The sequence below is a fragment of the Scardinius erythrophthalmus genome, assembly GCF_964197995.2.
Source record: "Scardinius erythrophthalmus genome assembly, chromosome: 24".
Taxonomy (NCBI): domain Eukaryota; kingdom Metazoa; phylum Chordata; class Actinopteri; order Cypriniformes; family Leuciscidae; genus Scardinius; species Scardinius erythrophthalmus.
Genome location: NC_138244.1, coordinates 54,684 through 75,000, shown reverse-complemented (window position 1 = coordinate 75,000; position 20,317 = coordinate 54,684). Strand labels below are relative to the sequence as shown.

At 53.5% G+C, this 20,317-nt stretch overlaps 1 protein-coding gene across 2 annotated transcripts in view; it reads left to right on the top strand.

Moving 5' to 3' along the window:
* Positions 1-20,317, top strand: part of pus7 (pseudouridine synthase 7) — a 48,269-nt gene that overhangs the window by 927 nt on the left and 27,025 nt on the right. For both annotated transcript variants that reach the window (XM_081356432.1, XM_081356433.1), the window contains 2 exons: positions 10,496-10,801; positions 20,190-20,274. In XM_081356432.1, coding sequence (XP_081212558.1) covers positions 10,506-10,801; positions 20,190-20,274 — 381 coding nt within the window. In that variant the 5' untranslated portion in view covers positions 10,496-10,505. The remainder of the gene's footprint in view (positions 1-10,495; positions 10,802-20,189; positions 20,275-20,317) is intronic.

Here is a 20,317-nt window from a genome sequence, read left to right as displayed (position 1 = left end):
CCTAGGCCTAATAAGATTTTATTTTTTGTTAATAGGCTATATCTTCATTACCTAGAGATATAATTAAACAAAAAGTATTCAAAACACATCTAACAGAACATAGCCTGAGTTGTTTATTTTTACAACATTGTGTTCTTATTTTGTTTAATTAACGAAATGTCAATCTTCGTCTTTATAAGAAGATACAATAAAATACAAAAATCTTCAAGATGTATAACGGATTGTCACCTTATAAACAGCCCTTTTTTAATGGAATAATACACCCTTATAATAAAGAAAACGCTTCAGTTATAAAGAATATGAACGCAATGCATTTAATTATACATTAAGCGTTTTCCTTCCCTTTATTATAAAGAAAATAGGTTGCTCTTAACGTGTCTTTCTATGGGAGGGTGGTATTGCGGTGCACAGCGAATATTCAATGCATTCAATGAAAATATTCAATGGTATTCAATGCAAAACAAAAATGAAAAATACAATTAGCCAATAAAATAAACAAATGATTGTGGCATTAATTAGCCCATAAACAATATTTATTTTAAAGTCTAAACGAATTTGTTTAAAGAAAAACACCAGCGTTGGGCGTTTATCTGTAGGCTAAGTGTTTCAGCCGCCCTTTTCAAACTGGCGCAATAAAATGCAACAGAATTTGATGAGTTAAACATGAAGAGGATTATCCGTCTGGCATGACCGCTCGCTCTAACGTTAACCTAGATAAATGTTCGCTATTATGAAGCGCATATCCGAGTGTTTGTGCGGAGTGTGGAGCGCGTACTATGACATGGATGGAGGCGCCGGTGCCATCACTCGCATTTTCCTATCAACAGTGGAAACAACTTAAAATACTCCATCATTTCTGGTCATACAGAACATAATAATACATCAGTCGCAACTACTTTTATTTGTGTAAACTCACAACAACAAGAAAACGGTGTGCCTTTGTAAAACAAAATAAAACGAACCGGGCGCGCTTTCATGATCTCTGTGAATTGGAGCGCGCCTCAAAAATGAACTGACAAACAGTGTATAGACAAGCCTCACAGACATGAGAAATATAACTATAAAGTTAATAAAAAAATGTCCACCAACGAAAAAAAAAATCCAATCGAAAGCAAATACGGTAGCTACTATCTGATTAAGTAATCCTGTCCGTAATAAAGGCGCATCTAGGCTACATTACAGCGGAGATGTATGGAGATATGTTTGCAGGCAGCCTACACTGATTTAGAAAAGACTAGTTAATTAATAAACAATTAAAATGCTTCGTTATTTTTTCAGATACATTTATTATATCATTAGCCTACTTTTGCTGGTGCTTTGCGGCAAGTTTTCTGCATGCGCTTGAGCGCGGAATATAGGCTATAGCCTACATGCACCCAGGATTGAATATAAACGTGCGATTAGTCCTAATTGCTTAAATTAATGACTAGAAAAATCCTTTAGTCTATGGCAACTCTAATCAATAGCCTACATTTAATATTTGACATTATTTCATTAGTAAGTATCCAGCTCGTCACATTTAATTAGCTGAGTTAGCATAATTAATGAACTAATAAAATAATAAAATAAAATTAAAATTAAGATACTAACCATATATTTCTATATAGCATTGCTTATTCCACCACACAAAGGACTGTTTATAAGGTGACAATCCGTTATACATGTGAAGATTGTAGGCTGTATCTTGAAGATTTTTGTATTGTATTGTATCTTCTGTTATAAAGGCGAAGATTGACATTTCGTTAATTAAGCAAAATAAGAACACAATGTTGTAAAATTTTCTTTTAGATGTGTTTTGACTACTTTTTGTTTAATTATATCTCTAGGTAATGAATGAAGATATATATAGCCTATTAACAAAAATAAATCTTATAATATATTATATATAAAAAAAAAAACTTACAGGCCTATTTAAAATATATTTTCAAAAAGAGCCTCATTGATTAATTTTGCATGATTGGGGGCTGCTACTATTTGCTTAAGCTTTTTGAACGTGTGATAAAGGCGCGATAGGCTGTCAATTGTATGTGGATAAAGGCATATTTTGTACATGACTACACATGTCCTTATAAGGGCAAAAAATGATGTCGTTTTAACGACATAAGATCTCGTTATTACGAGAAAAGATGTCATTAAAACGACATAAGATCTCGTTATTACGACATAATTGAGGGGAAAAAATAATATGTATGTGGCAGCAATGCGTCACCGTAATAAACAAACAAGCAAGCTGTGAAACAAACTAAAGGGTGGGGCAGGAAGTCAAGAAGTGTAGCTCTGTTTCCACTTGATTCTCTGAGCAGTGAGGGCACAGTCGCTCCTCCCTCGGCAGCCAGCTCTGCCTGTGTGTGTGTGTGTGTGTGTGTGTGTGTGTCTGCCCGTCTCTATGCTCAGACTGTGTGTGTGTGTGTGTGTCTGCCCGTCTCTATGCTCAGACTGTGTGTGTGTGTGTGTGTGTGTGTCTGCCCGTCTCTATGCTCAGACTGTGTGTGTGTGTGTGTGTGTGTGTCTGCCCGTCTCTATGCTCAGACTGTGTGTGTGTGTGTGTGTGTGTGTGTGTGTGTGTGTGTGTCTGCCCGTCTCTATGCTCAGACTGTGTGTGTGTGTGTGTGTGTGTGTCTGCCCGTCTCTATGCTCAGACTGTGTGTGTGTGTGTGTGTGTGTCTGCCCGTCTCTATGCTCAGACTGTGTGTGTGTGTCTGCCCGTCTCTATGCTCAGACTGTGTGTGTGTGTCTGCCCGTCTCTATGCTCAGACTGTGTGTGTGTGTGTGTGTGTGTCTGCCCGTCTCTATGCTCAGACTGTGTGTGTGTGTGTGTGTGTGTGTCTGCCCGTCTCTATGCTCAGACTGTGTGTGTGTGTGTGTGTGTGTGTGTGTGTCTGCCCGTCTCTATGCTCAGACTGTGTGTGTGTGTGTGTGTGTGTCTGCCCGTCTCTATGCTCAGACTGTGTGTGTGTGTCTGCCCGTCTCTATGCTCAGACTGTGTGTGTGTGTCTGCCCGTCTCTATGCTCAGACTGTGTGTGTGTGTCTGCCCGTCTCTATGCTCAGACTGTGTGTGTGTGTGTGTGTCTGCCCGTCTCTATGCTCAGACTGTGTGTGTGTGTCTGCCCGTCTCTATGCTCAGACTGTGTGTGTGTGTCTGTCCGTCTCTATGCTCAGACTGTGTGTGTGTGTCTGCCCGTCTCTATGCTCAGACTGTGTGTGTGTGTCTGCCCGTCTCTATGCTCAGACTGTGTGTGTGTGTCTGCCCGTCTCTATGCTCAGACTGTGTGTGTGTGTGTCTGCCCGTCTCTATGCTCAGACTGTGTGTGTGTGTGTCTGCCCGTCTCTATGCTCAGACTGTGTGTGTGTGTCTGCCCGTCTCTATGCTCAGACTGTGTGTGTGTGTGTCTGCCCGTCTCTATGCTCAGACTGTGTGTGTGTGTCTGCCCGTCTCTATGCTCAGACTGTGTGTGTGTGTCTGCCCGTCTCTATGCTCAGACTGTGTGTGTGTGTGTGTCTGCCCGTCTCTATGCTCAGACTGTGTGTGTGTGTGTCTGCCCGTCTCTATGCTCAGACTGTGTGTGTGTGTGTCTGCCCGTCTCTATGCTCAGACTGTGTGTGTGTGTGTCTGCCCGTCTCTATGCTCAGACTGTGTGTGTGTGTCTGCCCGTCTCTATGCTCAGACTGTGTGTGTGTGTGTCTGCCCGTCTCTATGCTCAGACTGTGTGTGTGTGTCTGCCCGTCTCTATGCTCAGACTGTGTGTGTGTGTCTGCCCGTCTCTATGCTCAGACTGTGTGTGTGTGTGTGTCTGCCCGTCTCTATGCTCAGACTGTGTGTGTGTGTGTGTGTCTGCCCGTCTCTATGCTCAGACTGTGGTCACTGAGTCTGTACATGCTCAGCACTCTCCTCAGTTTAGGGTCGCTCACTTCACTCAGGTATCCTGCCAATTCATATCTTCTGTTTAGGGCCAAATAGCATTCCAGTTTACTCTGTTTGTCTGTTGCGTCTGTCCAATGTTTGAGGTATTTTTCTTTTTGTGTTTTAATGATTTGGTTTGGTCTGGCTATGTTTTTATTGTCAGTTTGTGACGTCAGCTCTGAGACCAGTCGGCCGAGGGCGTTTCTCTCTGGCTTCAGCTCTTGGTGGCTCAGGGCTTTGTGATGGAGGGTCTGTTCATCGCTATTTTTTAAGTGGGCATGGAATTTAATGGCTCTTTTTTGAATGGTTATCACAAGGGGTTATAATCCTAATTCTGCTCTACAGGCATTGTTTGGGGTTTTGCGCTGAACTCGAAGCAAGATTTTGCACAGCTCGGTCTGCAGAGTCTCTATTGGGTGTTTGTCCCATTTGGTGAACTCTTGGTCTGTGAGTGGACCCTTCACACCCGTACAGCGCGATGGGCTCGATTACTGTCTTGATTATTTTTAGCCAGATTCTGATTGGGATGTCAATTTGGATATTTCTCTTAATAGCGTAAAAGGCTCTCCGTGCCTTGTCTCTCAAGTCGTTAACAGCTTTTTTAAAATTTCCTGTGTTGCTAATATTTATGCCAAGGTAAGTGTAGTCCTGCGTGTGTTCGAGGAGCATGTTGTACAACGTAAAACTATGATGTTGGTCTTGGCGGCTGGGTCTTTTTCGGAAAATCATTATTTTAGTCTTTTTGGGGTTAACTGCCAGGGCCCATGACTGACAGAAGTTGTGCAGGAGGTCTAGATGCTGCTGTAGACCCTCTCTAGTGGGAGACAGCAGCACCAGATCATCAGCAGACAGAAGGCACTTGACCTCAGTGTCCAGTAGAGTAAGGCCAGGTGCTGCAGACTGACCCAGAGCTCTCGCTAGCTCGTTTATGTAGATATTGAACAGCGTGGGACTTAAGCTGCAGCCCTGTCTCACTCCACGACTCTGAGGGAGGAATTCTGTGTGTTTATTACCAATTTTAACTGCAAATTTGTTGTTTGTGTACATTGATTTGATGATGTCATATGTTTTTCCTCCGATGCCGCACTGGATTAATTGAAGGAAAAGACCTTCATGCCAAATGGAGTCAAAAGCTTTTTTGAAGTCAACAAAGCATGAGAAAATTTTACTTTTGTTTTGGTTGATTTGCTTGTCGATTAAGGTATGGAGAGTGTATATATGGTCTGATGTGCGATATTTAGGTTGGAAGCCAATTTGACATTTGCTCAGGACATTTCTGTCTCTGAGGAAATGTGCTAGTCTGCCGTTTAGGATGTTGCCGAAGAGTTTGCCTAGGTTGCTGTTTACACATATACCACGGTAATTATTAGGGTCAAATCTGTCTCCGTTTTTATGGATTGGGGTAATAAGACCTTTGTTCCAGATGTTGGGGAATATACCTAAACTCAGGATGATGTTGAAGAGCTTTAGAATGGCTAATTTGAATTTGTGGTCTGTGTATTTAATCATTTCATTTAGGGTGCCATCGACACCACAGGCTTTTTGCAGTTTCAGGGTTTGTATCTTGTCTAAGAGTTCAGCTAGTGTCATTGGAGAGTCTAAGGGGTTCTGGTAGTCTTTGATGGTTGATTCTAAAACCCTTAGTTTGTCATACAGGGCATTTTGTTCCTGATTTTTGTTTATATCACTAAAGAGGTTGGAGAAGTGGTTTATCCAAACATCTCCATTCTGGATGGCTAGTTCTTGATGGTAAGTTTTGTTTAGTGTCTTCCAATGTTTCCAGAAGTGGTTGGATTCTAAGGATTCTTCAATTTCCCTGAGCTGACTTTTTGTGTTTTGTTCTTTTTTCTTTCTTAAAGTATTCCTATATTGCTTAAGTTTGACGTGATAGAGATGACGGATGTTCTCATTGTCAGCATCTCTGTGTTTCTGGTTGGATAGGACTCTTAATTCTTTCCTAAGTTTTTTACAGTCGTTGTCAAACCATTTCTCAGTGGCATGTGGTCTTTTTGGTTTTCTTTTTGTGGTTTTCAAGTTGGATAATGTTGCTGATACCTCAAATATTCTGTTCAGCTTGTCTACTGCTAGGTTTGTACCTTCACTATTGTGCGGGAAAGGAGTGGCAAGGAATTGATCTAATAGGGCTTGAATTTTCGGTTGTTTAATTGTACTTAGATATGTATCTTTACTGTTTTGTTTCCATCTATACATGTTTCTAAGTGAGTGGAGCTGGGTTTGTTTAGATGCTTCTTGGTTGGGCATTGCTCTGCTTAAGTAGAGGGTTATTTTACTGTGGTCTGATAGTGGGTTTAGTGGGCTGACTGTGAACGCTCTGAGGGAGTTTGGGTTAAGGTCTGTCAGAAAATAGTCTACTGTACTGTTTCCGAAGGATGAGCTGTAGGTGTATCTACCGTAGGAATCTCCTCGAAGCCTGCCGTTGACTATGAACAGACCAAGTGTGCGACACAGATGAAGAAGATGTGTTCCGCTTTTGTTTGTTGTTTTATCATAATTGTGTCTCTGTGTGTGTATCGGTGTGGGGAGGACATCTCCTCCAGGCAGGTGTTTGTCCCCCTGAGAGTTAAGTGTGTCCAGTTCTTCACCTGTTCTGGCATTCAGGTCTCCACAGAGCAGCACACTTCCCTGTGACTGGAAGTAATTAATGTCTACTTCAAGAATGGAGAAACTGTCTTCATTAAAATAGGGAGACTCTGCTGGAGGGATGTAAGTGGCACACAGGAAGATGTTTTTCTCTGTTGCGGTGACTGTCTTATTAATTTCTAACCATGTGTAGAATTGTCCTGTTTTAGTTACTTTGATGGCATGGGCAAGATTTGATTTGTACCAAATAAGCATGCCTCCCGAATCTCTTCCTTGTGTCACTCCAGGCAGTTTACTGGATGGGATGATGAGTTCTCTGTAGCCTTTTGGGCAGCCGGTGGGTCCGTCTCCTCTGCTCCATGTCTCCTGCAGGATGATGATGTCTGAATTTTTTATTTCTGAATTGAAATCTTGGTTTCTGCTTTTGAGGCCAAAGGTAGATGATCTCAGGCCTTGAATATTCCAACATGCAATAATAAAAGCTTTTTTGTCCATGGGGTCTTATAGTGCTGGGCGGTTTACCGGTTCATACCGAATACCGGTGTTTATTTTTGTTACGATATGAATTTTTAATATACCGCAATACCGGTGTATGTCGCTTTAATCGGAACGCGGCGCTGCGCGACAGTCTCACCCCTCATTTACAACACACGTCTGCGGCGCATTACAGCTGCGACAAGGTTTTATTCCGTCCTCCACACGGTGCGTCAAAATAGACCAGGCGCCTATATTTAGCGAAGCGGCGCGGAGAGCCGCTTCTGGGAAGCTTCGATCTGAAACACAAGCATTGACTAGAATGGGCACGAGACGTGTGGGGGTGAGAGTGTCTTTTTTTCTCGCGGCGCGCGTGTTTTTATACTGTATTAACGTATCTGAAGTGAACTGACGGTCTTTAGAAAAGTTTCTTTGTTATTACGATTGAATCTTTCTTTATCTTTCCTGATAAAGCAGTGTTTATGAGCGTTGCTGCTTTGTGTACAGCCGTTACCGGGGAAACCACTGTTTCTGCCGCTCCTAAAGCGCGTCCTGCTGGCACCTCTTTGTAAACAGCCTTGCAAACCTGCTGTATTATTAATATTAGTGTGGATTGTTTCTATAATATTCACTCATGACAATAAAATAGGGCATTATAAGTAAATCTACTGCAGTATTTCCTCTCTCACTCAGTAGAAAATGTGGTTAACACCCATCATGCTTAAAAAAAATAAAAAAACCGGTAAAAACCGTGAAACCGGTATAATTTAGAAAAAAACCGTGATGTTGATTTTTGGTCAAACCGCCCAGCACTAGGGTCTTAGTTTTGGTGTTAAGTTTTGACCTATGACAGTAGGTGTGAGCAGATGAGGTTGAGCATCTGACGGATGTCTCTTAGCTCTGTTGATGTGTCTTGCACTGGTGCTGCTGTGGGTGTTCTGCTCACTATCTGAGCGTAGCTGTGTCTGCCCGGGGCCTGCGGGGTATGAGGAGGGCAGGGGGTCGGCAGGAGTGGCTTTGGCCTGGCCTGATGTGCTGGATGTGAGGGTGTGAAGGCTGGGAGGAGATGCTCAAGTGCTGGTTGGGATGCTCTCAGCATGTGAGAGTGTTGTTGTCTTGACGGAAGTCTCTCTGGGGGTACACTGTGATTTCTTAAAGGTCTGGGTGGAGGTTGTTGGACTGTGTTGCTCCTGGTGCTGTTGTGGTTCCGACTCAGGGCCACATCTTTCAGGGTCCTGGCGAAGACAGGAACAGCTGTCTTGTATAGATGGACATGGTCGTAGAGGCATGAGGGGTCCAGGGTGGGGTGGTGTGCCAGGTGCACATTTGGTTTAAGTGCACAGGAGCGGGAGAGGTGGGCATTCACCCGCTGGATAGTGTCAGGGTGGAAGTCTTTTCGGGGCAGCAGTGTGGAGATGATAATTTTAGCATTTGGGAAAGTGGTTGAGGCCTTTTCAATCACTGTTTGTAGTGATGTAGCCACTCTCTCCTGTTTGGCTCTCAGATCGTTGGTGCCGGTGTGGATTATTACATGGCTTGGGGATCCCAGTTTGTCAACACTTAGCCATTTGAGTGCGCTCTGAGTGTTCGGACACCAGAGTTTGGCCACTCTGTGTTTGGGAAAAAGCTTCTTTTCATCAATAAATTTCCCGTTTGAATCTATTAAAAGAGCGACTTCCGGTCGTAGTGTTCCTTCTGTTGGTGTGGAGGGGTCGTCTGAGTGTGAGGCTGGTCGTGAGGTGAGAAAAGGGTCTGATGGGAGAGGAGGACTCTGGCTGTGCTGGATCTCTGTTGTTTGAGAGTTGTGAAGAGTGTCCTGCTCCACCGGTTCCTCTGATGAGCTGGACTCGCTGTGCTGTGCTCCTCTGTTCTGCCTCAGTTCACTTATTTCTATCCTCATTGCTGTTAGTTGTGCCTTGTGTAACTCAGTCTGTTGTAAGAACTGTGTTTCCAGTGTCTCCAGCTGAGCCCTGAAGCCCTCTCTCTCCTGCTGGAGCTCCGTCACCTCGGTCTGCAGTGTAGACAGCTCTCTCCTGAGGCTGTCCCCTTCTCTGTGCTTGGCTGTGGGGCTGTTGCTGGTCTGGTCTGTTGTCTGAACTGTTTGCAGGGAGAAGATCATCTCCTTGAGCTGGACCATTTCTCCCTCTAGCTCTGTGAATCTCTCCCTCATGTCAGTGCAATAGCAGTGTGGATGGGGGTCTGTGGTCTGTTCTGTGCTCAAATGGTCTCTGTGTTCTGTCTGATCCTCATCTGATCCTCAGGAGTGATTAGTTGGTCGATGGTAGTGGTCTCTTTCTGTGCTCTGTCTTTGATGCAAAGGAAGTTTTGTTCGAAGAGCCTATTGATGCTTTTTACCACCACTATACCCGTTGTTTTGTAGATATTTACATTGGTGGTTGTTGTGTCTTCCTCATTTCTAATTTTTAGCTGGAAACCCCCGCATATGCCTTTTCTCTCAGCAGAGGGGTAGTGTGCAATGATGGCCTTGTGCCATGCATAGGGCTTGTTGGTATAGAATATCAGGTTACTTATGCTGCCATCTTTATGTAGGTCTGCAAAAAGTGATTCTGGGTTGTCTGTCAGTCTTTTGTTTTTGTAGACTTTCCGTGCTGATTCATTTGTGACATCTTTAGGATAGTGCAGTGAGATGGCCTCCACATATGAGGGTAGTTTAGGCCTGGCGCTGTGGCTGGAGTGTTCAGAACTCTTCTGGGGGCGGGGCCAGGATGAACTCTTCTGGGGGCGGGGCCAGGATGAACTCTTCTGGGGGCGGGGCCAGGAGGATGCACTGGTCATAGTTGATTTAGAATGTAAACAATCAACTGAAATAACTGCCAGTTTTTTTGTTTATTTTCTCTCAGTGACGATATAAAGGGATAAAAATTAATAAAAAAGCCAAAAAAGCAGGCAAAATATGACTTTCACTGATTTTGTGAGGGGAAAAAATATTTCTTTAAAGTTCAAGTTTTCAGTTCTGTCCAAAATGTCTCTTTGTGCTGTTCTTCTACGCAAAAACACAGAGAGATATGAAATGGCACTGTCTGTTCAAAATGTCTTTACCTCTCTTTTTTCTTGTAAGTTTTCCTCTTAGTTGTTATGTTGTTTATGTTGCTTTATCCTTTTCATTATGAATATCCTCTTCTGTAGAGGGTAATCCTGTGATGATCTTCTCTTGAACTTTCATCAGATTCAGGTGTGACAAAAATAAAATAAAATAAAATAAATAAATAAAATCTGCCCCGATTCAACAAAAACTTTGTCTAGACGTTGTTTATTGTTAAATCTACTTTTCTTTCATTTTTTTTTTGGCAAAATTATTCTTATTTTATCATAATTTATCAGGAGCTCAATTCAAGTGTGACCATCTCTCATGGAATTCTGTCTCTCTCTCTCTCTCTCTCTCTCTCTCCCCCTCTCCCCTCCCTCTCTCTCTCTCTCTCTCTCTCTCTCCCTCTCTCTCTCTCTCTCTCTCTCTCTCTCTCTCTCTCTCCCTCTCCCTCTCTCCCCCTCTCTCTCAGATCTGTGTCGATGGACGAGCCTGAATCCACACTGGTCTCGGTTCCCGTTCTGACCGGGGAGAAACGACCCTTCCCTGAAGCAGAACCGGATCCGGCTGCCAAGAGAGTCAGAGTTGAGGAAGAGGATGAGGAGAGCAGAGGAAGAGAGGATGAGGAGGAGCATCAGGATGAGGAAGAGGAGGCGTGTGATGAAGAGGAGGAGGAGAGTTTCGCTGACATGATGAAGCACGGTCTCAGTGAGGCAGACGTGGGGATTCACAAGTTCATCAGCGAACACACCGGCTTCTCTGGCATCCTGAAAGAGCGGTGAGTGAGTGAGTGAGTGAGTGAGTGTGTGTGAGAGAGAGAGAGAGAGAGTGAGTGAGTGAGTGAGTGTGTGAGAGAGAGAGAGAGAGAGAGAGTGAGTGAGTGAGTGAGTGAGTGTGTGAGAGAGAGAGTGAGTGAGTGAGTGAGTGAGTGTGTGAGAGAGAGAGTGAGTGAGTGAGTGAGTGAGTGTGTGAGAGAGAGAGCGTGTGAGAGAGAGAGAGCGCGCGAGAGAGAGTGAGTGAGAGAGTGCACCCGAGAGAGCGAGCGCGAGAGAGAGCGAGCAAGCGAGAGAGTGCGCCCGTGAGAGAGAGAGTGAGCGTGTGAGAGAGAGAGTGAGCATGTAAGAGAGTGAGTCAGTGAGAGCGAGAGAGAGTGAGTGAATGAGCGAGAGTGAGCGAGAGAGAGAGTGCGCGCGAGAGAGTGTGAGCGAGCGAGAGCGAGCGGGAGAGAGAGTGTGCGAGAGAGAGTGAGTGAGAGAGAGTGCGCGCGAGAGAGTGAGCGCGAGCGAGAGAGTGCGCCTGTGAGAGAGAGAGAGAGCATGTCAGTGAGTCAGTGAGTGTGCGCGAGAGAGTGCGCGCGAGAGAGCGAGCGAGAGTGCGCGCGAGAGAGCGAGCGAGAGAGTGCGCCCGAGAGAGCGAGCGAGCGAGAGAGTGCGCGCGAGAGAGCGAGCGAGAGTGCGCGCGAGAGAGCGAGCGAGAGAGTGCGCCCGAGAGAGCGAGCGAGCGAGAGAGTGCGCCCGAGAGAGCGAGCGAGCGAGCGAGAGAGTGTGCGCGAGAGTGAGCGAGCGAGAGTGCGCCCGAGAGAGCGAGCGAGAGAGTGCGCCCGAGAGAGCGAGCGAGCGAGAGAGTGCGCCCGAGAGAGCGAGCGAGAGAGTGCGCGCGAGAGAGCGAGCGAGAGAGTGCGCCCGAGAGAGCGAGAGAGTGCGCCCGAGAGAGCGAGCGAGCGAGAGAGAGAGTGCGCGCGAGAGAGTGAGTGAGCGAGCGAGAGCGAGCGGGAGAGAGAGTGAGTGAGAGAGAGTGCGCGCGATAGAGTGAGCGAGAGAGTGCGCCCGAGAGAGTGAGCGCGAGAGAGTGAGCGCGAGAGAGTGAGCGCGAGAGAGTGAGCGAGAGAGTGCGCCCGAGAGAGTGAGCGCGAGAGAGTGAGCGCGAGAGAGTGAGCGCGAGAGAGTGAGCGCGAGAGAGTGAGCGCGAGAGAGTGAGCGCGAGAGAGTGAGCGCGAGAGAGTGAGCGCGAGAGAGTGAGCGCGAGAGTGCGCCCGAGAGAGTGAGCGCGAGAGAGAGCGAGAGAGTGCGCCTGTGAGAGAGAGAGAGAGCATGTCAGTGAGTCAGAGAGTGTGCGCGAGAGAGTGCGCGCGAGAGAGTGTGCGCGAGAGAGTGCGCGCGAGAAAGTGCGCGAGAGAGTGCGCGCGAGAGAGTGCGCGCGAGAGAGTGTGCGCGAGAGAGTGCGCGCGAGAGAGTGCGCGAGAGAGTGCGCGCGAGAGAGTGTGCGCGAGAGAGTGCGCGAGAGAGTGCGCGCGAGAGAGTGTGCGCGAGAGAGTGCGCGCGAGAGAGTGCGCGCGAGAGAGCGAGCGAGAGTGCGCGCGAGAGAGCGAGCGAGAGTGCGCCCGAGAGAGCGAGCGAGCGAGAGAGTGCGCCCGAGAGAGCGAGCGAGAGTGCGCGCGAGAGAGCGAGCGAGAGAGTGCGCCCGAGAGAGCGAGCGAGCGAGAGAGTGCGCCCGAGAGAGCGAGCGAGAGAGTGCGCCCGAGAGAGTGAGCGAGAGAGTGCGCGCGAGAGTGCGAGCGAGAGAGTGCGCCCGAGAGAGCGAGCGAGAGAGTGTGCGCGAGAGAGTGCGCGAGAGTGAGCGAGCGAGAGTGCGCCCGAGAGAGCGAGCGAGAGAGTGCGCCCGAGAGAGTGCGCGCGAGAGAGCGAGCGAGAGAGTGCGCCCGAGAGAGTGCGCGCGAGAGAGCGAACGAGAGAGCGAGTGAGAGAGTGCGCCCGAGAGAGTGAGTGAGCGAGAGTGAGCGAGCGAGAGAGTGCGCCCGAGAGAGTGAGCGAGCGAGAGAATGCGTCCGAGAGAGCGAGCGAGAGAGTGCGCGCGAGAGAGTGTGCGCGAGAGAGTGCGCGCGAGAGAGTGTGCGCGAGAGAGTGCGCGCGAGAGAGTGCGCGAGAGAGTGCGCGCGAGAGAGTGTGCGCGAGAGAGTGCGCGCGAGAGAGTGCGCGCGAGAGAGCGAGCGAGAGTGCGCGCGAGAGAGCGAGCGAGAGTGCGCCCGAGAGAGCGAGCGAGCGAGAGAGTGCGCCCGAGAGAGCGAGCGAGAGTGCGCGCGAGAGAGCGAGCGAGAGAGTGCGCCCGAGAGAGCGAGCGAGCGAGAGAGTGCGCCCGAGAGAGCGAGCGAGAGAGTGCGCCCGAGAGAATGCGTCCGAGAGAGCGAGCGAGAGAGTGCGCGCGAGAGAGTGTGCGCGAGAGAGTGCGCGCGAGAGAGTGTGCGCGAGAGAGTGCGCGCGAGAGAGTGCGCGAGAGAGTGCGCGAGAGAGTGCGCGCGAGAGAGTGTGCGCGAGAGAGTGCGCGCGAGAGAGTGCGCGCGAGAGAGCGAGCGAGAGTGCGCGCGAGAGAGCGAGCGAGAGTGCGCCCGAGAGAGCGAGCGAGCGAGAGAGTGCGCCCGAGAGAGCGAGCGAGAGTGCGCGCGAGAGAGCGAGCGAGAGAGTGCGCCCGAGAGAGCGAGCGAGCGAGAGAGTGCGCCCGAGAGAGCGAGCGAGAGAGTGCGCCCGAGAGAGTGAGCGAGAGAGTGCGCGCGAGAGAGCGAGCGAGAGAGTGCGCCCGAGAGAGCGAGCGAGAGAGTGTGCGCGAGAGAGCGAGCGAGAGAGTGCGCCCGAGAGAGTGAGCGAGAGAGTGCGCGCGAGAGAGCGAGCGAGAGAGTGCGCCCGAGAGAGCGAGCGAGAGAGTGCGCCCGAGAGAGCGAGCGAGAGAGTGCGCCCGAGAGAGTGAGCGAGAGAGTGCGCCCGAGAGAGTGAGCGAGAGAGTGCGCGCGAGAGAGCGAGCGAGAGAGTGCGCCCGAGAGAGCGAGCGAGAGAGTGTGCGCGAGAGAGCGAGCGAGAGAGTGCGCCCGAGAGAGTGAGCGAGAGAGTGCGCCCGAGAGAGCGAGCGAGAGAGTGCGCCCGAGAGAGCGAGCGAGAGAGTGCGCCCGAGAGAGTGAGCGAGAGAGTGCGCGCGAGAGAGCGAGCGAGAGAGTGCGCCCGAGAGAGCGAGCGAGAGAGTGTGCGCGAGAGAGTGCGCGAGAGTGAGCGAGCGAGAGTGCGCCCGAGAGAGCGAGCGAGAGAGTGCGCCCGAGAGAGTGCGCGCGAGAGAGCGAGCGAGAGAGTGCGCCCGAGAGAGTGCGCGCGAGAGAGCGAACGAGAGAGCGAGTGAGAGAGTGCGCCCGAGAGAGTGAGTGAGCGAGAGTGAGCGAGCGAGAGAGTGCGCCCGAGAGAGTGAGCGAGCGAGAGAATGCGTCCGAGAGAGCGAGCGAGAGAGTGCGCCCGAGAGTGCGCGCGAGAGAGCGAGCGAGAGAGTGCGCGCGAGAGAGCGAGCGAGAGAGTGCGCCCGAGAGAGCGAGCGAGAGAGTGTGCGCGAGAGAGCGAGTGAGAGTGAGCGAGCGAGAGTGCGCCCGAGAGTGCGCCCGAGAGAGTGCGCCCGAGAGAGCGAGCGAGCGAGAGAGTGCGCTCGAGAGAGTGAGTGAGCGAGCGAGAGAATGCTCCCGAGAGAGTGAGCGAGAGAGTGCGCCCGAGAGAATGCGTCCGAGAGAGCGAGCGAGAGAGTGCGCGCGAGAGAGTGTGCGCGAGAGAGTGCGCGCGAGAGAGTGTGCGCGAGAGAGTGCGCGCGAGAGAGTGCGCGAGAGAGCGAGCGAGAGAGTGCGCCCGAGAGAGTGCGCGCGAGAGAGCGAACGAGAGAGCGAGTGAGAGAGTGCGCCCGAGAGAGTGAGTGAGCGAGAGTGAGCGAGCGAGAGAGTGCGCCCGAGAGAGTGAGCGAGCGAGAGAATGCGTCCGAGAGAGCGAGCGAGAGAGTGCGCCCGAGAGTGCGCGCGAGAGAGCGAGCGAGAGAGTGCGCGCGAGAGAGCGAGCGAGAGAGTGCGCCCGAGAGAGCGAGCGAGAGAGTGTGCGCGAGAGAGCGAGTGAGAGTGAGCGAGCGAGAGTGCGCCCGAGAGTGCGCCCGAGAGAGTGCGCCCGAGAGAGCGAGCGAGCGAGAGAGTGCGCCCGAGAGAGTGAGTGAGCGAGCGAGAGAATGCTCCCGAGAGAGTGCGCCCGAGAGAGTGAGCGAGTGAGAGAATGCTCCCGAGAGAGACCGAGTGAGAGAGAGACTGTTCCCGAGAGAGCGAGCGAGCGAGAGAATGCGAGCGAGCGAGAGAATGCGAGCGAGCGAGAGAATGCTCCCGAGAGAGCGAGCGAGAGAGAGACTGTTCCCGAGAGAGCGAGCGAGCGAGAGAATGCTCCCGAGAGAGTGAGCGAGCGAGAGAATGCTCCCGAGAGAGTGAGTGAGCGAGAGAATGCTCCCGAGAGAGTGAGCGAGTGAGAGAATGCGTCCGAGAGAGTGAGCGAGCGGGAGAATGCTACCGAGAGAGCGAGCGAGAGAGAGAGTGCTCCCGAGAGAGCGAGTGAGCGAGAGAGTGCGCCCGAGAGAGCGAGCGAGCGAGAGAGAGTGCGCCCGAGAGAGTGCGCGCGAGAGAGTGCGCGCGAGAGAGCGCCCGAGTGAGTGCGCCCGAGAGAGTGCGCGCGAGAGAGCGAGTGAGAGAGTGCGCCCGAGAGAGTGAGTGAGCGAGAGTGAGCGAGCGAGAGAGTGCGCGCGAGAGAGCGAGTGAGAGAGTGCGCCCGAGAGAGTGAGTGAGCGAGAGTGAGCGAGCGAGAGAGTGCGCCCGAGAGAGTGAGCGAGCGAGAGAATGCGTCCGAGAGAGTGAGCGAGCGAGAGAGTGCGCCCGAGAGTGCGCGCGAGAGAGCGAGCGAGAGAGTGCGCGCGAGAGTGCGCGCGAGAGAGCGAGCGAGAGAGTGCGCGCGAGAGAGCGAGCGAGAGAGTGCGCCCGAGAGAGCGAGCGAGTGAGTGCGCCCGAGAGAGTGCGCGCGAGAGAGCGAACAAGAGAGCGAGTGAGAGAGTGCGCCCGAGAGAGTGAGTGAGCGAGAGTGAGCGAGCGAGAGAATGCTCCCGAGAGAGTGAGCGAGCGAGAGAATGCGTCCGAGAGAGTGAGCGAGAGAGCGAGCGAGAGAGTGCGCCCGAGAGAGTGCGCGCGAGAGAGTGAGCGAGAGAGTGCGCGCGAGAGAGTGAGCGAGAGAGTGCGCCCGAGAGAGTGCGCACGAGAGAGCGAACGAGAGAGCGAGTGAGAGAGTGCGCCCGAGAGAGTGAGTGAGCGAGAGTGCGCGCGAGAGAGCGAGTGAGCGAGAGAGTGCGCCCGAGAGAGTGAGCGAGCGAGAGAATGCGTCCGAGAGAGTGAGCGAGAGAGAGAGCGAGAGAGAGAGCGAGCGAGAGAGTGCGCCCGAGAGAGCGAGCGAGAGAGCGAGCGAGAGAGTGCGCGCGAGAGAGCGCGCGCGAGAGTGCGCGCGAGAGAGCGAGCGAGAGAGTGCGCCCGAGAGAGCGAGCGAGAGAGTGTGCGCGAGAGAGCGAGTGAGAGTGAGCGAGCGAGAGTGCGCCCGAGAGAGCGAGCGAGAGAGTGCGCCCGAGAGAGTGCGCCCGAGAGAGCGAGCGAGCGAGCGAGTGAGTGCGCCCGAGAGAGTGCGCCCGAGAGAGTGCGCGCGAGAGAGCGAGCGAGAGAGTGTGCACGAGAGAGCGAGTGAGAGTGAGCGAGCGAGAGAATGCGTCCGAGAGAGCGAGCGAGAGAGTGCGCGCGAGAGAGCGAGCGAGAGAGTGCGGCCGCGAGAGCGAGCGAGAGAGTGTGCGTGAGAGAGCGAGTGAGAGTGAGCGAGCGAGAGTGCGCCCGAGAGAGCGAGCGAGAGAGTGCGCCCGAGAGAGTGCGCGCGAGAGAGCGAGCGAGTGAGTGCGCCCGAGAGAGTGCGCGCGAGAGAGCGAGCGAGAGAGTGCGCCCGAGAGAGCGAGCGAGCGAGAGAATGCGAGCGAGCGAGAGAATGCGAGCGAGCGAGAGAATGCGAGCGAGCGAGAGAATGCTCCCGAGAGAGCGAGCTCCCGAGAGAGCAAGCGAGCGAGAGAATGCTCCCGAGAGAGCGAGCGAGAGAGAGACTGTTCCCGAGAGAGCGAGCGAGCGAGAGAATGCTCCCGAGAGAGTGAGCGAGTGAGAGAGTGCACCCGAGAGAGCAAGCGAGCGAGAGAATGCTCCCGAGAGAGCGAGCTCCCGAGAGAGCAAGCGAGCGAGAGAATGCTCCCGAGAGAGCGAGCGAGAGAGAGACTGTTCCCGAGAGAGCGAGCGAGCGAGAGAATGCTCCCGAGAGAGTGAGCGAGTGAGAGAGTGCACCCGAGAGAGCAAGCGAGCGAGAGAATGCTCCCGAGAGAGCGAGCGAGAGAGAGACTGTTCCCGAGAGAGCGAGCGAGCGAGAGAATGCTCCCGAGAGAGCGAGCGAGAGAGAGACTGTTCCCGAGAGAGCGAGCGAGCGAGAGAATGCTCCCGAGAGAGTGAGCGAGTGAGAGAGTGCACCCGAGAGAGCAAGCGAGCGAGAGAATGCTCCCGAGAGAGCGAGCGAGAGAGAGACTGTTCCCGAGAGAGCGAGCGAGCGAGAGAATGCGTCCGAGAGAGTGAGCGAGCGAGAGAATGCTCCCGAGAGAGTGAGCGAGCGAGAGAATGTTCCCGAGAGAGTGAGCGAGTGAGAGAATGCGTCCGAGAGAGTGAGCGAGCGAGAGAATGCGTCCGAGAGAGTGAGCGAGAGAGCGAGCGAGAGAGTGCGCGCGAGAGAGCGAGCGAGAGAGTGCGCGCGAGAGAGCGAGTGAGAGAGTGCGCCCGAGAGAGCGAGCGAGCGAGAGAATGCTCCCGAGAGAGCGAGCGAGAGAGTGCGCCCGAGAGAGCGAGCGAGAGAGTGCGCCCGAGAGAGCGAGCGAGAGAGTGCGCCCGAGAGAGCGAGCGAGAGTGCGCGCGAGAGAGCGAGCGAGAGAGTGCGCCCGAGAGAGCGAGCGAGAGAGTGCGCCTGAGAGAGTGCGCGCGAGAGAGTGCGCCCGAGAGAGTGCGCGCGAGAGAGTGCGCGCGAGAGAGCGAGCGAGAGAGTGCGCGCGAGAGAGTGCGCCTGAGAGAGTGCGCGCGAGAGAGTGCACCCGAGAGAGCGAGCGAGAGAGTGCGCGCGAGAGAGTGCGCGCGAGAGAGCGAGCGAGTGAGTGCGCCCGAGAGAGTGCGCGCGAGAGAGCGAACGAGAGAGCGAGTGAGAGAGTGCGCCCGAGAGAGTGAGTGAGCGAGAGTGAGCGAGCGAGAGAATGCTCCCGAAAGAGCGAGTGAGCGAGAGAGTGCGCCCGAGAGAGTGAGCGAGAGTGCGCGCGAGAGAGCGAGCGAGAGAGTGCGCCCGAGAGAGCGAGCGAGAGAGTGCGCCCGAGAGAGTGCGCCCGAGAGAGTGCGCGCGAGAGAGTGCGCGCGAGAGAGCGAGCGAGTGAGTGCGCCCGAGAGAGTGCGCGCGAGAGAGCGAACGAGAGAGCGAGTGAGAGAGTGCGCCCGAGAGAGTGAGTGAGCGAGAGTGAGCGAGCGAGAGAATGCTCCCGAGAGAGCGAGTGAGCGAGAGAGTGCGCCCGAGAGAGTGAGCGAGCGAGAGAATGCGTCCGAGAGAGCGAGCGAGAGAGTGAGCGAGAGAGTGCGCCCGAGAGTGCGCGCGAGAGAGCGAGCGAGAGAGTGCGCCCGAGAGAGCGAGCGAGAGAGTGTGCGCGAGAGAGCGAGTGAGAGAGAGCGAGCGAGAGTGCGCCCGAGAGAGCGAGCGAGAGAGCGAGCGAGAGAGTGCGCCCGAGAGAGTGCGCCCGAGAGAGTGCGCCCGAGAGAGTGCGCGCGAGAGAGCGAACGAGAGAGCGAGGGAGAGAGTGCGCCCGAGAGAGTGAGTGAGCGAGAATGAGCGAGCGAGAGAATGCTCCCGAGAGAGCGAGTGAGCGAGAGAGTGCGCCCGAGAGAGTGAGCGAGCGAGAGAATGCGTCCGAGAGAGTGAGCGAGAGAGTGCGCCCGAGAGAGCGAGCGAGAGAGTGCGCCCGAGAGTGCGCGCGAGAGAGCGAGCGAGAGAGTGCGCCCGAGAGAGCGAGCGAGAGAGTGTGCGCGAGAGAGCGAGTGAGAGTGAGCGAGCGAGAGTGCGCCCGAGAGAGCGAGCGAGAGAGTGCGCCCGAGAGAGTGCGCGCGAGAGAGCGAGCGAGAGAGTGCGCCCGAGAGAGTGCGCCTGAGAGAGTGCGCCCGAGAGAGTGCGCGCGAGAGAGCGAGCGAGAGAGTGCGCCCGAGAGAGCGAACGAGAGAGTGTGCCCGAGAGAGTGAGTGAGCGAGCGAGAGAATGCTCCCGAGAGAGCGAGCGAGCGAGAGAGTGCGCCCGAGAGAGTGAGCGAGCGAGAGAATGCGTCCGAGAGAGTGAGCGAGAGAGAGAATGCTCCTGAGAGAGTGAGCGAGAGAGCGAGCGAGAGAGCGAGCGAGAGAGTGCGCCCGAGAGTGCGCCCGAGAGAGCGAGCGAGAGAGTGTGCCCGAGAGAGTGAGTGAGCGAGCGAGAGAATGCTCCCGAGAGAGCGAGCGAGCAAGAGAGTGCGCCCGAGAGAGTGAGCGAGCGAGAGAATGCGTCCGAGAGAGTGAGCGAGAGAGAGAATGCTCCCGAGAGAGTGAGCGAGTGAGAGAATGCTCCCGAGAGAGTGAGCGAGCGAGAGAATGCGCCCGAGAGAGTGAGCGAGCGAGAGAATGCTCCCGAGAGAGCGAGCGAGAGAATGCTCCCGAGAGAGCGAGCGAGAGAGTGCGCCCGAGAGAGTGAGCGAGCGAGAGAATGCGTCCGAGAGAGTGAGCGAGCGAGAGAATGCTCCCGAGAGAGTGAGCGAGCGAGAGAATGCGTCCGAGAGAGTGAGCGAGCGAGAGAATGCTCCCGAGAGAGTGAGCGAGCGAGAGAGTGCGCCCGAGAGAGTGAGCGAGCGAGAGAATGCTCCCGAGAGAGGGAGCGAGCGAGAGAGTGCGCCCGAGAGAGTGAGCGAGCGAGAGAATGCTCCCGAGAGAGCGAGCGAGCGAGAGAGTGCGCCCGAGAGAGTGAGCGAGCGAGAGAATGCGTCCGAGAGAGTGAGCGAGCGAGAGACTGCGCCCGAGAGAGTGAGCGAGCGAGAGACTGCTCCCGAGAGAGTGAGCGAGCGAGAGAGTGCGCCCGAGAGAGTGAGCGAGCGAGAGAATGCGCCCGAGAGAGTGAGCGAGCGAGAGAATGCGTCCGAGAGAGTGAGCGAGAGAGTGCGCCCGAGAGTGAGCGAGAGAGTGTGTGTGACGGCAGTGTCCAGTCGGTTTCAATTAAACCGCTCGTGTGTTTATTCAGGTACTCAGACTTCGTGGTCCATGAGATCAGTAGAGACGGGAAGATGGTTCGGCTGGATGATCTGTGTGTTCCTGCGGATGTCGAGGTGAGAGTCTGGATCACTCTCATCAACACTGGCAGGCCATTCA